Below are 24,441 nucleotides of genomic sequence, written 5' to 3'. Positions count from 1 at the left end.
GAGTTAGTTCTGGCATTTCTAAGGTCGCATGGATGGAAAGTGAACGAAAAGAAGAGTTCTCTTTTTCCTCTCACAAGAGTTCCATTCTTGGGGACTCTTATAGATTCTGTAGAAATGAAGATTTACCTGACAGAAGACAGGTTAACAAAGCTTCAAAATGCATGCCGTGTCCTTCATTCCATTCAACACCCGTCAGTAGCTCAATGCATGGAGGTGATCGGCTTAATGGTAGCGGCAATGGACATAGTACCTTTTGCACGCCTACACCTCAGACCGCTGCAATTGTGCATGCTAAGTCAGTGGAATGGGGATTACTCAGATTTGTCCCCTACTCTGAATCTGAATCAAGAGACCAGAAATTCTCTTCTATGGTGGCTTTATCGGCCACACCTGTCCAGGGGAATGCCATTCAGCAGGCCAGACTGGACAATTGTAACAACAGACGCCAGCCTACTAGGTTGGGGCGCTGTCTGGAATTCTCTGAAGGCTCAGGGACTATGGAATCAGGAGGAGAGTCTCCTTCCAATAAACATTCTGGAATTGAGAGCAGTTCTCAATGCCCTTCTGGCTTGGCCCCAATTAACAACTCGGGGGTTCATCAGGTTTCAGTCGGACAACATCACGACTGTAGCTTACATCAACCATCAGGGAGGGACAAGAAGCTCCCTAGCAATGATGGAAGTATCAAGGATAATTCGCTGGGCAGAGTCTCACTCTTGCCACCTGTCAGCAATCCACATCCCGGGAGTGGAGAACTGGGAGGCGGATTTCTTGAGTCGCCAGACTTTTCATCCGGGGGAGTGGGAACTTCATCCGGAGGTCTTTGCCCAAATACTTCGACGTTGGGGCAAACCAGAGATAGATCTCATGGCGTCTCGCCAGAACGCCAAACTTCCTCGCTACGGGTCCAGATCCAGGGATCCGGGAGCGGTTCTGATAGATGCTTTGACAGCACCTTGGAACTTCGGGATGGCTTATGTGTTTCCACCCTTTCCGCTGCTTCCTCGATTGATTGCCAAAATCAAACAGGAGAGAGCATCAGTAATTCTAATAGCGCCGGCATGGCCACGCAGGACTTGGTATGCAGATCTAGTGGACATGTCATCCTGTCCGCCTTGGTCTCTACCTCTAAGACAGGACCTTCTGATACAGGGTCCATTCAAACATCAAAATCTAACTTCTCTGAAGCTGACTGCTTGGAAATTGAACGCTTGATTTTATCAAAACGTGGTTTTTCTGAGTCGGTTATTGATACCCTGATACAGGCTAGGAAGCCTGTTACCAGAAGGATTTACCATAAAATATGGCGGAAATACCTATACTGGTGCGAATCCAAAGGTTACTCCTGGAGTAAGGTTAGGATCGCTAGGATATTGTCTTTTCTACAAGAAGGTTTAGAAAAGGGTTTATCAGCTAGTTCATTAAAGGGACAGATTTCAGCTCTGTCCATCTTGTTACACAGGCGTCTGTCAGAAAATCCAGACGTCCAGGCTTTTTGTCAGGCTTTAGCTAGGATCAAGCCTGTGTTTAAAGCTGTTGCTCCGCCATGGAGTTTAAACTTAGTTCTTAACGTTTTACAGGGTGTTCCGTTTGAACCCCTTCATTCCATTGATATAAAATTGTTATCTTGGAAAGTTCTGTTTTTAATGGCTATTTCCTCGGCTCGAAGAGTCTCTGAGTTATCAGCCTTACATTGTGATTCCCCTTATCTGATTTTTCACTCAGACAAGGTAGTTCTGCGTACTAAACCTGGGTTCTTACCTAAGGTAGTCACTAACAGGAACATCAATCAAGAGATTGTTGTTCCATCCTTGTGTCCAAATCCTTCTTCAAAGAAGGAACGTCTTCTACACAATCTGGATGTAGTTCGTGCCCTCAAGTTCTACTTGCAGGCAACTAAAGATTTTCGCCAAACTTCTTCCCTGTTTGTCGTTTATTCTGGACAGAGGAGAGGTCAAAAAGCTTCTGCTACCTCTCTCTCTTTTTGGCTTCGTAGCATAATACGTTTAGCCTATGAGACTGCTGGACAGCAGCCTCCTGAAAGAATTACAGCTCATTCCACTAGAGCTGTGGCTTCCACTTGGGCCTTTAAGAATGAGGCCTCTGTTGAACAGATTTGCAAGGCTGCAACTTGGTCTTCGCTTCATACTTTTTCCAAATTTTACAAATTTGACACTTTTGCTTCTTCGGAGGCTATTTTTGGGAGAAAGGTTCTTCAGGCAGTGGTTCCTTCTGTATAATGAGCCTGCCTATCCCTCCCGTCATCCGTGTACTTTTGCTTTGGTATTGGTATCCCAGAAGTAATGATGACCCGTGGACTGATCACACATAACAGAAGAAAACATAATTTATGCTTACCTGATAAATTCCTTTCTTCTGTTGTGTGATCAGTCCACGGCCCGCCCTGTTTTAAGGCAGGTAAATATTTTTTAAATTATACTCCAGTCACCACTTCACCCTTGGTTACTCCTTTCTCGTTGATTCTTGGTCGAATGACTGGGACTGACGTAGGGGGGAGGAGCTATATGCAGCTCTGCTGGGTGAATCCTCTTGCATTTCCTGTTGGGGAGGAGTTATATCCCAGAAGTAATGATGACCCGTGGACTGATCACACAACAGAAGAAAGGAATTTATCAGGTAAGCATAAATTATGTTTTCTCTTGTTAAGTGTATCCAGTCCACGGATCATCCATTACTTATGGGATATTCTCCTTCCCAACAGGAAGTTGCAAGAGGATCACCCACAGCAGAGCTGCTATATAGCTCCTCCCCTAACTGTCATATCCAGTCATTCTCTTGCAAGCCTCAACCAAGATGGAGGTCGTAAGAGTGTGGTGTTTTATACTTAGTTTATTCTTCAATCAAAAGTTTGTTATTTTTAAAAGGTGCCGGAGTGTACTGTTTATCTCAGGCAGTATTTAGAAGAAGAATCTACCTGCGTTTTCTATGATCTTAGCAGAAGTAACTAAGATCCATGGCTGTTCTCACATATTCTGAGGAGTGAGGTAACTTCAGAGAGGGAATGGCGTGCAGGTTTTCCTGCAATAAGGTATGTGCAGTTAATATTTTTCTAGGGATGGAATTTGCTAGAAAATGCTGCTGATACCGAACTAATGTAAGTAAAGCCTTAAATGCAGTGATAGCTACTGGTATCAGGCTTATTAATAGAGATGCATACTCTTATAAAAATGTAATATAAAACGTTTGCTGGCATGTTTAATCGTTTTTATATGTATTTGGTGATAAAACTTATTGGGGCCTAGTTTTTTTCCACATGGCTGGCTTGAATTTGGCCTAGAAACAGTTTCCTTAGGCTTTCCACTGTTGTAATATGAGTGGGAGGGGCCTATTTTGCCGTTTTTTTTGCACAGCAAAAATTACAGACACAGACATCCAGCTTCTTCCTGCATGATCCAGGACTTCTCTGAAGGGCTCAAAAGGCTTCAAAGTCGTTTTTGAGGGAGGTAAAAAGCCACAGTAGAGCTGTGGCAGTTGTTGTGACTGTTTGAAAAAAGAAAAAAAAAAAAAAAACGTTTTTGTCTTTTATTATTTTTTGGGTATTAAGGGGTTAATCATCCATTTGCAAGTGGGTGCAATGCTCTGCTAACTTGTTACATACACTGTAAAAATTTCATTAGTGTAACTGCCATTTTTCACTGTTATTTCAAATTTTGACAAAATTTGTGTTTCTTAAAGGTGCAGTAACGTTTTTTATATTGCTTGTAAACTTGTTTAAAGTGTTTTCCAAGCTTGCTAGTCTCATTGCTAGTCTGTTTAAACATGTCTGACACAGAGGAAACTACTTGTTCATTATGTTTGAAAGCCATGGTGGAGCCCCATAGGAGAATGTGTACTAAATGTATTGATTTCACCTTAAACAGTAAAGATCAGTCTTTAACTATAAAAGAAATATCACCAGAAGATTCTGACGAGGGGGAAGTTATGCCGACTAACTCTCCCCACGTGTCAGACCCTTCGCCTCCCGCTCAGGGGATGCACGCTAATATGGCGCCAATTACATCAGGGACGCCCATAGCGATTACCTTGCATGACATGGCTGCAATCATGAATAATACCCTGTCAGAGGTATTATCCAGGTTGCCTGAATTAAGAGGCAAGCGCGATTGCTCTGGAGTTAGGAGAAATACAGAGCGCGCAGATGCTGTAAGGGCCATGTCTGATACTGCGTCACAATATGCAGATCATGAGGACGGAGAGCTTCAGTCTGTGGGTGACATCTCTGATTCGGGGAATCCTGATTCAGAGATTTCTAATTTTAAATTTAAGCTTGAGAACCTCCGTGTGTTGCTTGGGGAGGTATTAGCTGCTCTGAATGACTGTAATACAGTTGCAGTACCAGAGAAATTGTGTAGGCTGGATAAATACTATGCGGTATCGGTGTGTACTGATGTTTTTCCTATACCTAAAAGGCTTACAGAAATTATTAGCAAGGAGTGGGATAGACCGGGTGTGCCTTTTTCCCCACCTCCTATATTTAGAAAAATGTTTCCAATAGACGCCACTACACGGGACTTATGGCAGACGGTCCCTAAGGTGGAGGGAGCAGTTTCTACTTTAGCAAAGCGTACTACTATCCCGGTTGAGGACAGTTGTGCTTTTTCAGATCCAATGGATAAAAAATTGGAGGGTTACCTTAAGAAAATGTTTATTCAACAAGGTTTTATTTTACAGCCCCTTGCATGCATTGCGCCTGTCACGGCCGCGGCGGCATTCTGGTTTGAGGCCCTGGAAGAGGCCATCCATACAGCTCCTTTGACTGAAATTATTGACAAGCTTAGAACACTTAAGCTAGCTAACTCATTTGTTTCTGATGCCATTGTTCATTTGACTAAACTAACGGCTAAGAATTCCGGATTCGCCATCCAAGCGCATAGGGCGCTATGGCTTAAATCCTGGTCAGCTGACGTGACTTCGAAGTCTAAATTACTCAACATTCCTTTCAAGGGGCAGACCTTATTCGGGCCTGGTTTGAAGGAAATTATTGCTGACATTACTGGAGGTAAGGGTCACACCCTTCCTCAGGACAGGGCCAAAGCAAAGGCCAAACAGTCTAATTTTTGTGCCTTTCGAAATTTCAAGGCAGGTGCAGCATCAACTTCCTCCGCTTCAAAACAAGAGGGAACTTTTGCTCAATCTAAGCAGGCCTGGAAACCTAACCAGTCCTGGAACAAAGGCAAGCAGGCCAGAAAGCCTGCTGCTGCCTCTAAGACAGCATGAAGGAACGGCCCCCTATCCGGCGACGGATTTAGTAGGGGGCAGACTTTCTCTCTTCGCCCAGGGCAAGAGATGTTCAGGATCCTTGGGCGTTGGAGATCATATCTCAGGGATATCGTCTGGACTTCAAAGCTTCCCCTCCACAAGGGAGATTTCATCTTTCAAGGCTATCTGCAAATCAGATAAAGAAAGAGGCATTCCTACGCTGTGTGCAAGACCTCCTAGTTATGGGAGTGATCCATCCAGTTCCGCGGACGGAACAAGGACAGGGTTTTTATTCGAATCTGTTTGTGGTTCCCAAAAAAGAGGGAACCTTCAGACCAATTTTGGATCTAAAGATCCTAAACAAATTCCTTAGAGTTCCATCTTTCAAAATGGAAACTATTCGGACCATCCTACCCATGATCCAAGAAGGTCAGTACATGACCACAGTGGACTTAAAGGATGCCTACCTTCACATACCGATTCACAAAGATCATCATCGGTTTCTAAGGTTTGCCTTTCTAGACAGGCATTACCAATTTGTAGCTCTTCCCTTCGGGTTGGCTACAGCCCCGAGAATCTTTACAAAGGTTCTGGGCTCACTTCTGGCGGTTCTAAGACCGCGAGGCATAGCGGTGGCTCCGTGTGTAGATGACATTCTGATACAGGCGTCAAGCTTTCAAGTTGCCAAGTCTCATACAGAGATAGTTCTGGCATTTCTGAGGTCGCACGGGTGGAAAGTGAACGAGGAAAAGAGTTCTCTATCCCCACTCACAAGAGTCTCCTTCTTAGGGACTCTTATAGATTCTGTAGAAATGAAAATTTACCTGACGGAGTCCAGGTTATCAAAACTTCTAAATGCTTGCCGTGTTCTTCACTCCATTCCGCGCCCTTCGGTAGCTCAGTGTATGGAGGTAATCGGTTTAATGGTAGCGGCAATGGACATAGTGCCATTTGCGCGCCTTCATCTCAGACCGCTGCAATTATGCATGCTGAGTCAGTGGAATGGGGATTACACAGATTTGTCCCCTCTGCTAAATCTGGATCAAGAGACCAGAGATTCTCTTCTCTGGTGGTTGTCTCGGGTACACCTGTCCAAGGGTATGACCTTTCGCAGGCCAGATTGGACAATTGTAACAACAGATGCCAGCCTTCTAGGTTGGGGTGTAGTCTGGAATTCCCTGAAGGCACAGGGATCGTGGACTCAAGAGGAGAAACTCCTTTCAATAAATATTATGGAGTTAAGAGCGATATTCAATGCTCTTCTGGCTTGGCCTCAGTTAGCAACACTGAGGTTCATCAGATTTCAGTCGGACAACATCACGACTGTGGCTTACATCAACCATCAAGGAGTTCCCTAGCGATGTTAGAAGTCTCAAATATAATTCGCTGGGCAGAGTACCACTCTTGCCACCTGTCAGCAATCCATATCCCAGGCGTGGAGAGCTGGGAGGCGGATTTTCTAAGTCGTCAGACTTTCCATCCGGGGGAGTGGGAACTCCATCCGGAGGTGTTTGCTCAGTTGATTCATCGTTGGGGCAAACCAGAGTTGGATCTCATGACGTCTCGCCAGAACGCCAAGCTTCCTTGTTACGGATCCAGAAGCGACGCTGATAGATGCTCTAGCAGCGCCTTGGTTCTTCAACCTGGCTTATGTGTTTCCACCGTTTCCTCTGCTCCCTCGACTGATTGCCAAAATCAAACAGGAGAGAGCATCGATGATTCTGATAGCACCTGCGTGGCCACGCAGGACTTGGTATGCAGACCTAGTGGACATGTCATCCTTTCCACCATGGACTCTGCCTCTAAGACAGGACCTTCTGATACAAGGTCCTTTCAATCATCCAAATCTAATTTCTCTGAGACTGACTGCATGGAGATTGAACGCTTGATTCTATCAAAGCGTGGCTTCTCCGAGTCAGTCATTGATACTTTAATACAGGCACGAAAGCCTGTTACCAGGAAAATCTACCACAAGATATGGAGTAAATATCTTTATTGGTGTGAATCCAAGAATTACTCATGGAGTAAGGTTAGGATTCCTAGAATATTGTCTTTTCTCCAAGAGGGCTTGGACAAAGGATTATCAGCTAGTTCCTTAAAGGGACAGATTTCTGCTCTGTCTATTCTTTTGCACAAGCGTCTGGCAGAGGTTCCAGACGTCCAGGCATTTTGCCAGGCTTTGGTTAGAATTAAGCCTGTGTTTAAACCTGTTGCTCCCCCGTGGAGCTTAAACTTGGTTCTTAAAGTTCTTCAAGGAGTTCCGTTGGAACCCCTTCATTCCATTGATATTAAACTTTTATCTTGGAAAGTTCTGTTTTTGATGGCTATTTCCTCGGCTCGGAGAGTCTCTGAGCTATCTGCCTTACAATGTGATTCTCCTTATCTGATTTTTCATGCAGATAAAGTAGTCCTGCGTACCAAACCTGGGTTTTTACCTAAGGTAGTTTCTAACAAGAATATCAATCAAGAGATTGTTGTTACATCATTGTGTCCTAATCCTTCTTCAAAGAAGGAACGTCTTTTACATAATCTGGACGTAGTCCATGCCTTGAAGTTTTACTTACAAGCTACTAAAGATTTTCGTCAAACATCTACCCTGTTTGTCGTTTACTCTGGACAGAGGAGAGGTCAAAAAGCTTCGGCAACCTCTCTTTCCTTTTGGCTTCGGAGCATAATACGCCTAGCCTATGAGACTGCTGGACAGCAGCCCCCTGAAAGGATTACAGCTCATTCTACTAGAGCTGTGGCTTCCACCTGGGCCTTTAAAAATGAGGCCTCTGTTGAACAGATTTGCAAGGCCGCGACTTGGTCTTCGCTTCACACTTTTTCCAAATTTGACAAATTTGATACTTTTGCTTCTTCGGAGGCTGTTTTTGGGAGAAAGGTTCTTCAGGCAGTGGTTCCTTCCGCTTAATCCTGCCTTGTCCCTCCCATCATCCGTGTACTTTAGCTTTGGTATTGGTATCCCATAAGTAATGGATGATCCGTGGACTGGATACACTTAACAAGAGAAAACATAATTTATGCTTACCTGATAAATTTATTTCTCTTGTAGTGTATCCAGTCCACGGCCCGCCCTGTCCTTTTAAGGCAGGTCTAAATTTTAATTAAACTACAGCCACCACTGCACCCTATGGTTTCTCCTTTCTCTGTTTTTTTTTTGTCGGTCGAATGACTGGATATGACAGTTAGGGGAGGAGCTATATAGCAGCTCTGCTGTGGGTGATCCTCTTGCAACTTCCTGTTGGGAAGGAGAATATCCCATAAGTAATGGATGATCCGTGGACTGGATACACTACAAGAGAAATAAATTTATCAGGTAAGCATAAATTATGTTTTTTTTCTTTATTGATTCAGATAAAGTGTATAATATAAAAGAATAAAAAATAAATCAATTTTACTTATCTAATCAAATTTACTTTATTTTCTTTGTATACAGTCGGCTAGATTATGAGTTTTGCGTTATGCGTGAAAAAGCTTCATAACACTGCTTTTTCACTACCGCTGCTATTACGAGTTTTGCAGGTATATCTGTACCGCACACTTTTTTGGCCATAATGCAACGTAACTACCGCATCTATCAAAAAGTCCTTTTTCAATGGGACTTCCATAGCACGGGTATTACGAGTTTGCCTGTCCGGCCAAAAAGTGAGCGGTACAGCCCATAACTACAAGATCCGTGCCGTAAACTGAAAGTCAGTAGTTATGGCTTTTATGTTACAAAGCCGTAACATAAAACTCATAACTAAAGTGCTAAAAAGTACACTAACACCCATAAACTACCTATTAACCCCTAAACCGAGGCCCTCCCGCATCGCAAATACTATATTCAACCTATTAACCCCTAATCTGCCGCTCCCGACATTGCTGCCACCATAATAAACATATTAACCCCTAAAACATAGCAAACACTAGTTAAAGGTGCAGTCTAGTCAAAATTAAACTTTCATGATTCAGATAGGGCTTGTAATTTTAAACAACTTTCCAATTTACTTCTATCATCTAATTTGCTCAGTTCTTTAGATATCCTTTGTTGAAAAAATAGCAATGCACATGTGCGAGCCAATCACACAAGGCCTCTATGTGCAGCAACCAATCAGCAGCTACTGAGCATATCTAGATATGCTTTTCAGCAAGTGATATCAAGAGAATGAAGCAAATGAGATAATGGAAGTAAATTAGAAAGTTGTTTAAAATGACATGCTCTTTCTAAATCACAAAAGAAAAAATTTGGGTTTCATGTCCCTTTAAATATTATTAGCCCCTAATCTGCTGTCCCTAACATCGCTGCAACCTACATTAATGTTATTAACCCCTAATCTGCTGCCCCCAAAATCGCTGCCACTATATTAAAGTTATTAACCCCTAAACCTAATGCTAAGTGTAACCCTAACACCCACTATGTTTAATATAATAAAAATAAATCTAAATAAAAATTACTATCATTAACTAAATAATTCCTATTTAAAACTAAATACTTACCTATAAAATAAACCCTAAGCTAGCTACAATATAACTAATAGTTATATTGTAGCTATCTTAGGTTTTATTTTTATTTCACAGGGAAGTTTGTATTTATTTTAACTAGGTAGACTAGTTAGTAAATAGTTATTAACCATTTACAAGCTACCTAGTTAAAATAAATACAAATTTACCTGTCAAATAAAACCTAACCTGTCTTACACTAACACCTAACCTTACACTACAATTAAATAAATTACATTAATTAAATACAATTAATTTAAATTACAAAAACCTCCCACTAAATTACACAAAATAAAAAAGAGATGATCAAATATTTAAACTAATTACACCTAATCTAATAGCCCTATCAAAATAAAAAAGTCCCCAAAAATAAAAAAAACCCTAGCCTACACTAAACTGCCAATAGACCTTAAAAGGGCCTTTTGCGGGGCATTGCCCCTAAGAAATCAGCTCTTTTACCTGTAAAAAAAAAATACCAACAACCCCCAACAGTAAAACCCACCACCCACACAACCAACCCCCCAAATAAAATCCTATCTAAAAACATAAGCTCCCCATTGCCCTGAAAAGGGCATTTGGATGGGCATTGCCCTTAAAAGGACATTCAGCTCTTTTTCAGCCCAAACCCCAAGCTAAAAATAAAACCCACCCGATAAACCCTTAAAAAAAACCTAACAGTAACCCCCGAAGATCCACTTACAGTTTTTGAAGACCGGACATCCATCCTCAACGAAGCCAGGAGAAGTCTTCATCCAAGCGGCAAGAAGTCCTCAACGAAGTTGGGAGAAGTCTTCATCCAAGGGGCAAGAAGTGGTCCTCCAGGCGGGCAGAAGTCTTCATCCAGACGGCGTCTTCTATCTTCATCCTTCCGACGCGGAATTCTATCAGTCAATCAGAATTCAAGGGACGCCATCTTGGATGACGTCCCTTAAAGGAACCTTCATTCTTCAGTAGCCGTAGAGAAGAGGATGCTCCGCGCCGTATGTCTTGAAGATGGAGCCGCTCCGCGCCGGAAGGATGAAGATAGAAGATGCCGTCTGGATGAAGACTTCTGCCCGCCTGGAGGACCACTTTTTGCCGCTTGGATGAAGACTTCTCCCGGCTTCGTTGAGGACTTCTTGCCTCTTTGATGAAGACGTCTCCCGGCTTCGTTATTATTATTATTGGTTATTTGTAGAGCGCCAACAGATTCCGCAGCGCTACGGATGGATGTCCGGTCTTCAAAAACTGTAAGTGGATCTTCAGGAGTTAGTGTTAGTTTTTTTTTAAGGGTTTATTGGGTGGGTTTTATTTTTAACTTAGGGTTTGGGCTGAAAAAGAGCTGAATACCCTTTTCAGGGCAATGGGGAGCTTAGGATTTTTAAATAGGATTTTATTTGGGGGGTTTGATTGTGTTGGTGGTTACAGGTAAAAGAGCTGATTTCTTTGGGGCAATGCCCCGCAAAAGGCCCTTTTAAGGGCTATTGGCAGTTTAGTTTAGGCTAGGTTTTTTTTTTTTTTTTTTTTGGGGGGCTTTTTTATTTTGATAGGGCTATTAGATTAGGTGTAATTAGTTTAAATATTTGATACTTTCTTTTTTATTTTGTGTAATTTAGTGTTTTTTGTGTGCAATTTAGTTAATTGTATTTAATTAATATAATTTAATTGTAGTGTAAGGTTAGGTGTTAGTGTAAGACAGGTTAGGTTTTATTTTACAGGTAAATTTGTATTTATTTTAACTAGGCAGCTAGTAAATAGTTAATCACTATTTACTAACTATTCTACCTAGTTAAAATAAATACAAACTTGATGTAAAATAAAAATAAACCCTAAGCTAGATACAATGTAACTATTAGTTATATTTACTGTCCCTTTAAAGAAAGAGATCAGTGAGTTTGCAAGCCCTATGGTAAGATTTAGAAACAGACAGTAGTTTCCATTCTTGCTGGCTTATCCAACACTAAACTGTCTTTCTTTATTTAGCCTCATTAACCAATTCCACTTCCTCTAAAAAACCCTTGTTTTTTTTTTAACTCACTGTCCCCGCTGTCAGTTCAGTTGATGATAGTGGCTTTTGTTTTGTAGGATTCTTGTTTAGTCTCATCCCATCACAGCAGCCCCCCTGAATAATGGAGGAGGAAACCTGGCTAAGACCAATACTATATTGTAGGGCATCTGTTTCCAGCAATAGAAATGAATCAGGGCACTTTGCTAGGGTTCATGTCAGACCTGGTGCTGCTAACAGTAATTGTGAAAAGAATGGATTACTGCTAGGGATTCACCCAGGATGCGTTGTAAGAATATTCTACGTAAACAGTAAAGTGATTTGTTTTACTCATTCTGCGGTGCTGTTTTTTTTTTTTTTTTACATTAAAGGGCCACGAAATTCAAAATTAAAGGGACATTAAACTGCTGTGCACAACTATAAAAGAATAGTAACTACTCACTATATTATTGTATATTATTGTATATATCATTTGATCCTGCATCTCCTTTCAAGTCAGTTTTCCTGTTTTAATAGCTTAAAGGGCCACTAAACCCAAAATCTTTCATGATTCAGATAGAGAATACAAATTTAAACAAGATTACAATTTACTTATATTATTTATTTTGCTTCATTTTTTAGATATCCTTAGTTGAAGAAAAAGCAATGCACATGGGTGAGCCAATCACACGAGACTTCTATGTGCAGTAACCAATCAGCAGCTACTGAGCATATCTAGATATGCTTTTGGCAAAGAATATCAAGAGAATAAAACAAATTAGATAATAGAAGTAAATTAGAAAGATGTTTAAAATTGCATTCTCTTTCTAAATCATGAAAGAAAAAATGTGGGTTTCATGTCCCTTTAAAGGTGCCAGATACTTAAGCTCCGCCTCTTCATACTGGGCGGTGCCATAGCAACAGTGCTATAATAAAATGCTCACACATTAGAGCATTTTTATTTTGCACTCTTATGACAATTTAGACAGAACATTTATAGTTTTACAGTACCTCATTATGCCCCTGTAGCCCAATATTACTTCTAATGCCATAAGCACGTTTTCTATGTCCATTTATTTTTTTGAAGTTGGATTTTTTTTATCATTGATGATGGCAATCTTTCAAATAATTGTTGTGTTATTGAGACTACTGAGAACAGCACAGCAATATAAGAGATTCTCTCAAGATACTTCACTGTACATTCTTATTTTAGCTTACAGTGTACAGTTTGCAATCTTATTGTCTAGACAGCTTTCTAATTGCTTGTATGTTTTTATTTTAGCGGTGCACTTATACGGAAACTGTAGATTAGTAAGAGACCGTAACTATATATTCAGCCCTTTGATCTTATATGTCTAATATTCTTCTTTGCGCAGCAAGTGTATGCTGATGGAGATACAGCAGAGAATACTGTCTGGATCTGTACAGTAACACGGGTTCACACACCTTGCTTACTCTTTTTTATGGCAAAAACTGCACGTTAATGAGAGAGTTTATGGTCACAATGAAATGAAGACATGAATATTACAAAACTCCCTATTGAATCATATATTGGATTATTGCATTATTATCCCGTCTTCTAAATAAAGGGAAATGTTAACATAGCGTAGTCTGCAAACCTGATACATTCATTTTAAGCTGGCAAAATGGCTTGGCACTGGGTGGTTAGAAGATTCTTCCTTAAAGGGACATAGAACCCAAAACTTTTCTTTCATGAATCAGATACAATTTTTAACAAATTTCCAATATACTTCTATTACATTTTCTTTGTTTTCTTTTTGTTGAAAAGCTGGAAATATAGCTCAGGAGCGTGCACGTGTCTGCAGCACTATATGGCAGCAGTGTTGCAAGAATATTACATATTAGCAAGAGCACTAGATGGTATCATATTTTCCTATCATGTAGTGCTCCAGAAGTGCCGCTACCTATCTAGATATCTCTTCAACAAATAATAACATGAGAACGAAGCAAATTTGACGATAGAAGTATATTGTAAACTTTTATAAAATTGTATGCTGTTTGAGTCATGAAACTAAAAAATTGTTTCATGTTCCTTTAATACCCTCCATAATGGCAAATTGATGTAGTCATTGTGTCTGCATAGAAAAGTCAGCAGATCAAGATGGCCTGACATGTATGTAAGTCAGTGACTAATACATCCTTCAAATTGATTGCATATCTAAATACCATTTGCAAATATGTAAAAGAAAAAAAAAACATTGTGCCAGTATTTATACGGTTCCAATGTTTCTGTTTTGATTGACACAATGGGCTCCATGTACGAAGCAGCGAAAGTTGCTCCGGAGCCTTTGCGGGGCAGGTTCGCATATGCGAGCCTGCTTCCCGCAATGTAAGAAGCAGCAGTCATTAGACCGCTGCTTCCTACACCCTACGCCACCTCTTAGGTGGCAAAGCAAAATCACCTAGAGCACGCTCGCTCTCGTGATTGACAGCCCCTTCAGTCGCGTGATTGGTCGCGCGATTGAAGGGGCGGGCATTACACACTCCAATGAGTGTGTAATGATACATACGGGCAAGCGGTGCCGCTGCCCGTGTGTAGTGGAGGCGGGCGGACAGCTTCGCAAGTTAAGAAGCTGTCCGCCCGCCTCATAGTACATGGCGCCCAATATCCCATAGACTGGAGTGAAAGTAGTAATACAATTCAGATGATGCTCTTGTTTTAGTCAGTGATAATGTTTTTGTTACCATTGTTCTATTGCCATTTAAATGTCGGTGGATTTGTGTCCATAGGTTTCGAGTTTGCATTTCATCAATTGTTCAGTATATAATCTAATATTATCACTGCCCTGTCCCTATCAGTCAAGTGAATGGAAATAGTGCTGCATCAAATCTGTATAGCTGACCCTTCCTCTTGTGCCAAATTACAATAACCACCTGCAGTATCTAAATCCACAAGTGTTTGTGTAAACATGTTTGAACTAGATGAGTATTTGGTGGACAAAAACTAGAAGAAAAGTGCTTGGTTGCACCTATTTTTGATCACCAAAATAGTCTTAATTGATGTTGAAACTCTGTTTTTAATTGTGGCACAATAAAAAGTTATTTTTTAATGTGTATATAGGTATAAGTACATGGCGTGCCAGTCTTTTTCTACCCATAGTGCTTGATATTACTGAGCACCCTGGTGATTTTACAGAGTGCGTTTCACTTTGGACATTGTGGTTAGAAACACAGATAGACAGAAATCGATAGACAGACAGATAGATAGACAGACAGACAGGCGGATAGAAAGATTTTTAAGGCTGTCTCCAAGAAGAAAAGGTTGGGCACCTCTAATATAGAGCAACTTTATTTCTAAGAAAATTATTTTAGTTAGAGATTGAATACATAGTTAAAGCTGGCCCAAGACCAGCAATGCACTGCTAGACTGTACCTGAACATAGTCAATGAGCCAGTGATGCAAGGGTTATTATATACGAGCAAAAGTGCAATAATAAAATACTTTATACATTATCATCTTGCACTTTTATGTTCATTTATTTTGAATAGTTGAATATTACAACTTAGAATAATATATCCTAGACTACAAACAATACCACAACTGATTCTTTAAATGGGCAGTTATTGTAATTTACAAATTTAAAGGGACATGCAACTCAATTTCTTTCTTCCAGTGCTATGTGGCACCAGTTTTGCAGTGCATTTCACAATGTTATAAAGTAGATGCCAGTTGTGTTTGCACAGTTTATAACATTGTTAAAATGATGTCATGATGAAATTAAAATAAATAAAGGTTTCTTCAGTAGGCAAGATAATTCAGGAATCATAGTAACTCAGTCAGACTCGAGGAAGCATATGTTTTTCTCTGTTGTTTTAAAATGTATTAGATATTTTACTTTTTTCTACACAGAACCTTTTTTTGTGTTTGTGATTTTGAGATGCCATTCTCCTCCAATAATGCAGCAAAATATCTGCTTAGCAACCAGTGAACAATCGGGCCTTTGGGCCCAGTTACCTGTTACCTTTATGTAACCTTTTTTCATTAAAATTCTTGATTTGAAGAGTCCTTTAGTCCTATGGCAGCATGCTGCCCTCTGCTATTGCCACAAAGATACTGATGCATTATTAAACTGTGCATATGCACAGTAGCTCTTTAGTCTTTCATCCACTGAGGCAATAAGCAGTGAGGAGAACACTCCCATTGAGTCTTTGGTTATGTAGTTTTTGCCAATACAGAAGACTGATCAGATGCTGCAGAAGGAGGTATTTAAAAATAGATTTGTTATGTGTTTTTTTTAATAAAGGGAGTTTTGGGTTATGTATAAAAGGGTGCAAGTGATGCATGCATCTTAATTCATCACCCTGGGTCCCATTAAATTGTGTAGTAACATTGTATTTTTAATGTAATATAATTTCTCTTGAACTTGCTGCTACTAAACATAAGGATCCTTAAACTGGCTGCTATGCAAATGAGTCTCTGATTATATCATAATAATACTTTTTTTTTTTTTATTCATATTCACATAATGTGACCTGTTAAGCTTGATGGCTTCTTGGGTGTCAGAAGTGGTGTGTGTGAGTTTACTGAAGAATTACTATAGTAAGGAAGACAAATATCACTTTAATCCTTAAATTGTGAATGGTGAATTAAGTAAGCATTTTTATTTTGTTATGTTATTATTGTGTTTTAGTAAACTTGACATGCCAAGGCAGCTATGTGAAGTCTTTTAGTCCTTGCAATATGCCACATGCTTAGTGAATTTTGTGAGGTGTATCAGCAGCATTAAAGGGACAGTCAAGTCCAAAAAAAACTTTCATGATTTAAATAGAGCATGTCATTTTAAACAACTTCCCAATTTACTTTTATCACCAATTTTGCTTTGTTCTCTTGGTATTTTTAGTTGAAAGCTAAACCTAGGAGGTTTATATGCTATTTTCTTAAACCTTGAAAAATGCCTCTAATCTGAATGCATTTTGACCTCTAGAGGGCATTAGTTCCTGTGTTTCATAGAGATAACATTGAGCTCATGCACGTGAAGTGACCTAGGAGTGAGCACTGATTGGCTAAACTGCATGTCTGTCAAAAGAACTGAAATAAGGGGACAGTCAGCAGAAGCTTAGATACAAGGTAATTACAGAGGTAAAACGTGTATTATTATAACTGTGCTGGTTATGCAAAACTAGGGAATGGGTAATAAAGGGATTATCTTTCTTTTTAAACAACAAAAATTCTGGTGTTGACTGTCCCTTTAATTAGTTAGCAATTTAGCGGTTCAAAGTCAGAAATTACCCAGTGTTCAAAGTCAGCTTTCATGTCTCTAACCTCAACAGTTTGCTGGTATAACATTTTAAGATTATGGATGAACATTAAATTCATGACTAAACATTTGTAAGATTCACTACATTTGAAATGTGCAAAATGGAAATTCTGAGAAAAATTAATAATGTGTTCCACAAAGTTGTCATTAAAGGATTAAAGAACATTGTAATATCCCTTTAAAACCCTTAGGACAGAAATAGCCTCCCAAAAATGCAAGGCTACTTCCCCCATCTAAAAAAGCAATTTGAGTGTGGTCCCTAGAGAAAGGTAATTATTGCCAGAGCCACATCCTGCTTTGCATGCTGTCACTGCACTGTTCTGGGAGAGCTCTGCTACAGATACGTTTATTAATGCATTATGCTGCATGTGTGTTTGCTTCTAAAAATGTCTTAAAGCAAAACAAGAAACATTGTTAAAAAGAACAGTAAATCATATTTGAATTTTATTATAATCTTAGCTACAGTAATATTGTAATTTTGCATTCATTTAATGATGGTCGATAAAAAAAAAAAAGCAGAACTATGTTATTTACCTTTTGCAAAGCATGTTCAAAATGTTTACCCTCTTTTCAATAACGCATTTTCTTCACAAAATGTAGTTGTCTTATCATTTTTTGTGATATATTATGCAAGAGGTAACAATTTCTTAGGCTTTTCTTAAATAGAAACATGCAAAGCTTGTATGTAAACATTATACATTTAAATCACTAATGTGTTACTGAAATAGTTAACCCGTTTTCTATTTATAGAATCAAATATTACTGGACCATCTGTATATTATTGTAGAATTCTTTTTTTGTGTGACAGCACTCTCTGTGACATCCTTAGATATGCAGATTATTGCATAATGCACACGTCAAATTACAGTATGTGTTTAAACTCCACACACACACACAGGATAGATAGATAGATAATAGATAAATAGTGATAGAGAGAAAGATAGAGAGATAGATATAGATAGATAAATAGATTTGAATGGATTATTTTGAATTAGTTTTTATTGTATTTGATGTGCATAGTTGGGTACTTGCCTGATCAAAATAAAAAATTAGCCCTGTCGGTATAAATGACTAAAATAAGTGGAATTATTTACACCTGAGATGTTCATTGTCAAATGGGAATATGCAGGATATCTTCTGACTCTGTAGTGTCTTAAAGGGACAGTAAAGTCATAATTAGACATTCATGATTTGGACAGAGCATACAATTTTAAAGAGCTTTCCAATTTACTTCTATTTTTTAATTTGCTTCCTTCTCTTGTTATCCTTTGCTGAAAGGTTTATCTAGGAAAGCACAGGAGCAGCAAAGAACCTAAGTTCTAGCTGCTGATAGGTGGCTGCATATATATACCGATTGTTATTGGCTCACCCATATGTTCAGTTGGAAACCAGTAGTGCAATGCTGCTCCTTCAACAAAATGATACCAAGAGAATGAAGCAAATTTGAAGATAGAAGTAAACTGGAAAGTTGTTTAAAATTGTATGTTCTACCTAAATCATGAAAGAAAAATTTGGGGTTCATGTCCCTTTAATGGGAATTTTAATCTTTCACTCCCCCACCCCCACACAAAAAAGTGCACCTTTCTGCTGTAATTGGTGGAGCACAGAGTTAGTTTTTAGGTATTAGGAGACAGCTGAAACCAAGCATTGTACTTAAAAACGTTACAACATAATTGTCCATTTCCTGCAATTAATATCATTTGTCTGTCTATCTAGCTAGCTGATTTAGCACATGGTCCCTTTAAGCACATGTTTAAAGTGACCATGTGCAAGAATACTGTGCTTAGCTTTTTAAAGCCCTGTTAAAAGTGAAATGTTTTGGTAGACTTGGACAAGGCTTTTGTCAAACTTAAACTTAGACGATTCAGACAGAGCATGTAATTTTAAGACACTTAAATTAAATTCTATTATCAAATTATCTGTGTTCTCTTGTCACTGGCTCACCAGTGTTGTGGCCAGCTAACTCCCAGTAGTGCATTGCTGCTCTGGAGCTCTCTTTAACTATGTGTTAAATTACTTTGCAGTGTTTAAGCACATAGTTATGTACAAGCAATAGTGCAATAATAAAATGCTCTAACACAGGGGTCATCAATTGTGGCCCTCCAGAGGTTTTGGAACTACATTTCCCATGATGCTCAGCCAGCTGAAATGCTGGCCGAGCATCATGGGAAATGTATTTCCAAAACCTCTGGATGTCCACAATTGATGACCCCTGCGGAGGCATTTTATTTTATTGTTTTTTTGCACTTTTATATCCCTTTAACTACGAGTCCTAGTAAAATAACCCTGGATTCTTTCCTAGATCTCTCTCTCTCTCTCTCTCTCACACTCTCACATGCTCTCTCTCTCACACTCTCTCTCACACACTCTCACTCTCTCCCACTCTCTCTCTCCCCCACTCCCCTGAAACAGTTGTTCTTCATCCATTACTGGATTAACTCTAGAAACAGTTTTAAGGTTTAGTAACAAACCCCATGGTAGAAAAGGGATAAATAAATTGTATTTTTCTCTTTACAAACCTATGTACAGACTAAGTGTTGGCTCTAAGAATGCAACAGACTCTGCGGAAGTTGTGAATGGTCTAATGAATAATGTGGCTTATATTTTTTTTGTCTGTAAAACAGCTGTGTGTACAGAGCTTCCTGTTCCTCTATCTAACTCACAGGGGTGGGCTGGGGAGCAGATCAGGGGATAGGCAGAGAGGTCAGGCAGCTGTGAGAACTGGCTGCATCGGAATATGGAGCAGAATCAACAGCCTGTGAAGAGACAGTAAGTAATGACACACAAATTAGTAGTGGGATAAGGCTTCAAGTAGCTTCTATATATGACAGATTAATGTGCACTGAATATCACTACTAGTTTTTGTTTTCACTTACGCAGTACAATGCTTCTGTATAACACGCTCACCTCTGTCAGAGATACTGCTGTTAGCTAAACAGGTGCTTCTCTGAAATAACTATGAATATACTACATCTATACTATATCTTTTATGTACTTTATAGCAAGTGGACTTAATGAACTATGTCTGATTTATTTATCAGGCTTTTTTTTCTAATCATGCTCAGTACATTTACAGGTCCTCAAAATTTTGTTTAAAACATCATCACAAAAAATGTTACATTTATTTTCATAAAATTAAGTTTTCTATTTTTTTTAACCATATCAAGTGGTACCATATATGTTTTTAAATCATATATATGAACTCAATGCAGGCCTTATGCTAGTGTTGGTAAAGGTTTATAAGACATTTGTCGTCACAAAAGGATATCCCTCTCTTAGTTCATTTCATCTGCCAGCCACAATGAGATCTTCTTGCATTTTTAATATTTCTTAAGGGCATATTTATTTTTCAGTTTTACTGATTGCACATATGTATCCCAGTGAGCTGATTAAGAGAAAAATGAAGAGATGGATTCAGAATTATTTTTTTTAAATTTGAAATGCAACTATTAATTTCTTTATTGATAGTATGGCCACGGTGTAAGAGTATCATGTAGTGTTACATACTTATAGGAATACTTTAAGCATAGTACCACCCTTTGAAAAGGGAAGAACGGCTGATCCAGGAAGCTATAGACCAGTAAGCCTGACATCAGCAGTGAGGAGGATACTGGAAAGGATATTCACAAGTACATTTGAGAAAACAGGATTATTAGTTCAAATTAGCCTGGTTTTATGAGAAATAGATTGTGTGAAACTAATCTAATTAGATTATTTAAAGGGATATGAAACCCAACATTTTTCTTTCATGATTTAGATAGAACATGCAATTTTAAACAACTTTCTAATTTACTTCTATTATTTTTTGTTCTTTTGTTATCTTTTGTTGAAAAGCAGGGACATATTCTTAGGTGCCCGTCCATTTCTGAAGCACTATATTGCAGCAGTTTAGCAAGAATGTTATACATTTGCAAGAGCACTAGATGGCAGCACTAGTTCCTGCCATGTAGTGCTCCAGATGCCTATCTAGGGATCTCTTCAACACATAATATAATGGGAACGAAGCAAATTTGATAATTGAGCCTAATTTTGCATATAGTAACTGTGTCCCAACGCAACAAGTTATCAGTCAACAAAAAAATTAAGGGGTTCCTTGATTTTTAAAAATTTGCTCTCCTTAATGTGGCAATATAACGTTACAAATAAGTAATTTATAGTGGTACTAACAAGGATAATATATGTATCTGATAATACTTAGAATGATACGAGTTGTTACATATAAGATACATTGTATCTAGGGAAAACCACATAGTAACTTACATTCAGCGTTTCAAATAGCTGGTGGGCTAATAAAGGGCAAAATAGTGGTATTAACAGTCCTTTATGGCCTAATAGTGGCAATATCAAGGCAATACTTAGACTGCACCTCACCTTAGATTGATATCTTCAGATATAATTGGTGAACGAATTTAAAGAGGCAGTAACTGGTAATAAAAGGTAAATCGTGCAAATACATTGTGAACCGATATTAACAAGTGCTTATTAGCGGTAAACACTGGGCAATATAGAGACTCTATTTTATACTGGTGTCTATGGATACATAGACTAAATCAAGTTAATGTGTTGGTAACTGGTAATAACAGGTATACATAGTAGACTAATTCATAACTGGTATTAACAGGTACAATATAGAATGAATTCAATGTGGATATAACCATTTACAACGGTATTAACAGGTAACCAGCCCTCATTGATTTAATAGTGGGGAACATAAGGGACCATTCATAATGTCTTTCTGACTGAAATCGGGGGAGTCAAGCAACAACGTTTACCACTAATACGGTAGTAACCAACCATAACAATAGAAATTATAGTGGAAGTAACCAGCAATAGCGGTAATAATAAGGTAACAGCTCCCTATAACTTGTTAGAGGTATTACTGGTAAGCATAAAGTTGGACCGGTATTAAACATTTCACGATTAACCCCCTTTTTCAAAGTGACAGTAACCAGTACCAACAGTAACACTAGGAAACTGCTCCCTATGATTCAAAAGTGGTAACCACTACGAAATAATTAATATGCATTTATGACCGATAATAGAGTGGCAGTAATCAGTAATAATTAAAATAACCATGGTGGTGGTAATCCACAACAGCGGTAATAATAAGGTAACAGCCCTCTAGAACCTTACAGCGGTAACTAAAAGGTAATCTGAGAGAATGCATTAAGGTCTGCATAATGTATGAATAGTGAACGATCTTAAAGTGACAGTAACCAATAACATTAACTCATACAGGGTATGAATAGGAATATAGCATTTATTGGCCAGCTACCTCACCAATTTGAAACGAGCATAACATACTTATATAGATCTATTCCCCTATTTTTTACAACTCAGCAAAGTATCACCTATTAAATATAGAAACATACAGCAACCCCATTTCTCTCTTTTTTCTCATACCACCTGTTATTTATGTCTATAATAAACATTAAGGAGATGTGTTTTTAACAAGAAGCGAAGGCAGCAGTTCAGAGAATAGACAAGCTGTCATTTTTTAACCAACATAATAAAAGTTAAATTTTAACATTACTGTTTGCTTACTGTCTGTACCCATATTGGACTTGATACATTTTGACAGTGTATAGAAGCATGCTTTTTTTACTCAGTTCACAAACTAGTGACCTGAGTTTATTGCAGCAAGTTATCGGTCCAAAACTCAGCAGCAGACAAAAATACTTTTTTTTCTTTCTCCTTGCTAGAGGTTATATCATGTGATCTCCCTCCCTCTTTTCTTATTGTAATCATTGGTGATCTGAATTTGATTGGCCCTTAACAGAGCTGGCCTCTGATTCGCCCTTGTGGAGCTTGTCCCTCTCATTGGTTATTTGGGAGATGCCTCCCTGATTGGCTCATCTGGCTCTGTATGTGTTTCAATATTTAATTTATTTGGCTGTCAATCCTGTATCAGCATCTATTAGCCCTATTTGGAAGTTAGAAAAACAAAACTATGTTATATATTTAAAAATGGGATTATTACAATTGTTATTTAATCTATTACAATCTGAACTGCATTTCCCCAGATCCATATATAGACATTTAATACAGTCTGAGGCATATATTTAATGTTTGAGAATGATACATTTTTATAGAGTATTTAAAATTATACCAGTTGTATTTCAAAAATGAATTTAAACAGCTACAATGTAACATGTGTTTCTGCTTGGCCAAACTTTCATCTAGACATAACGTCTAGAATTTGTGGATTCAACACAACAGGGGCAATCAAATCTTGCATACACTTAGGCCATTTCTGTTTATTTACAGGGGTCTGAAAAGATTATTACCCATCCTTGGCAGGAAATCAACTTCAAACAGAACAGCTATATGTTGACATCTTCTTTGAAATAACTGCCTGATCTTTGAAATGACTTTCTGAACTAATTAAACCAAATGTTTTCTTTTGAATCCTTAGATGTCCAAGGTATAGAGGGGGTCTGTTGTAGTTACAGTCTCACAAATAAATGAATCATTTGGTGTAGACAGACATTATTATATATGTACATTATTTAATAACATTCACAGATACTCTGACATAAATCCCCCTTCCAATTTTAAATAGATGTAAGACACATGTATTTGAATTGGCTTAAAGTCAGTGGTACTTGGTGAGTGAATTGACAGTATGCATCATAGACAGCCTTCTATGAAGAGAGTACATTATTTTTGATCCCTTACACTCATTAGCTAGGCATCTTTAAATTCTAATATTTCTTTAGTGCATTTGATGATATGACATTTGATTCTCCCTCTATGACTTGTAGTTGGGATCTAGGATGGCACGCTCGCAACTGATTAATATGGACCCATTTATCCATAAAAGTATCGTTTTTAGGGATCCTAATTTTATAGGCGACTGGAGATATTTTGTCAGTAACGACAAAAGGACCCTTCCATGATGGAAGAAATTTATTCTCCTTAACCTGATCTCTTCCAAAGTTATAAAGATAAACTTTATCATTTATTTCATATTCCTTTTTGGATGTTTTGAGATCATAATAGGTTTTAGTGTCAGTTGCAGCTTTTTCTAAGTTCCTTTGAGCAAATGCAAAGGCATATTGCAGGTGCTTTCTTAGGTTCTCCACATATTGATGTGTATTGGCGGCGTTTATCAAGCTCTGGTCTGATGTACGGTACAGTAGATGCTGAGGTAGAACCATTCTTCTACCAGTCATCAATTCAAAAGGTGACATCTTGGTAGCACTACTTGGAGTTGCTCTTAATGCCATTAGGACTAGAGGTAATTTTACATCCCAGTCTTTACCCGTTTCATTCACAAACTTTTTGAGGATTTTTACAATGGATTGGTTGTAATGCTCTACACCACCACTTGAGGCAGCTCTATAATCAATATGGAGCTTTCTTTTGACCTCAAATATTTTTTACATCTTGGTCATCACTTTGCTAGTGAAGTGGGTCCCCCGATCGGATTCGATTCGCTGGGGCAAACCAAATCTGGAAAACACGTAGTTGATGAGCAATGCTGCGCATGTT

General features: G+C 38.6%; 1 protein-coding gene across 2 annotated transcripts in view; it reads left to right on the top strand.

Annotated features, from left to right (window-relative positions):
* Positions 1–24,441, top strand: part of LIMK1 (LIM domain kinase 1) — a 206,080-nt gene that overhangs the window by 58,548 nt on the left and 123,091 nt on the right. Inside the window, exon 1 of one of the 2 annotated variants that reach the window (XM_053706327.1) lies at positions 19,618–19,716. The exons of the other annotated variant lie outside the window; for it this stretch is intronic. Coding sequence (XP_053562302.1) covers positions 19,685–19,716 — 32 coding nt within the window. The 5' untranslated portion in view covers positions 19,618–19,684. Of the gene's footprint in view, positions 1–19,617; positions 19,717–24,441 lie in introns of those variants that run through there. 2 annotated transcript variants of the gene reach the window in all.

Source organism: Bombina bombina, chromosome 3 (genome assembly GCF_027579735.1).
Source record: "Bombina bombina isolate aBomBom1 chromosome 3, aBomBom1.pri, whole genome shotgun sequence".
In the NCBI taxonomy this organism is placed as follows: Eukaryota; Metazoa; Chordata; class Amphibia; order Anura; family Bombinatoridae; genus Bombina; species Bombina bombina.
This window is presented reverse-complemented; position numbering and strand designations above follow the sequence as displayed.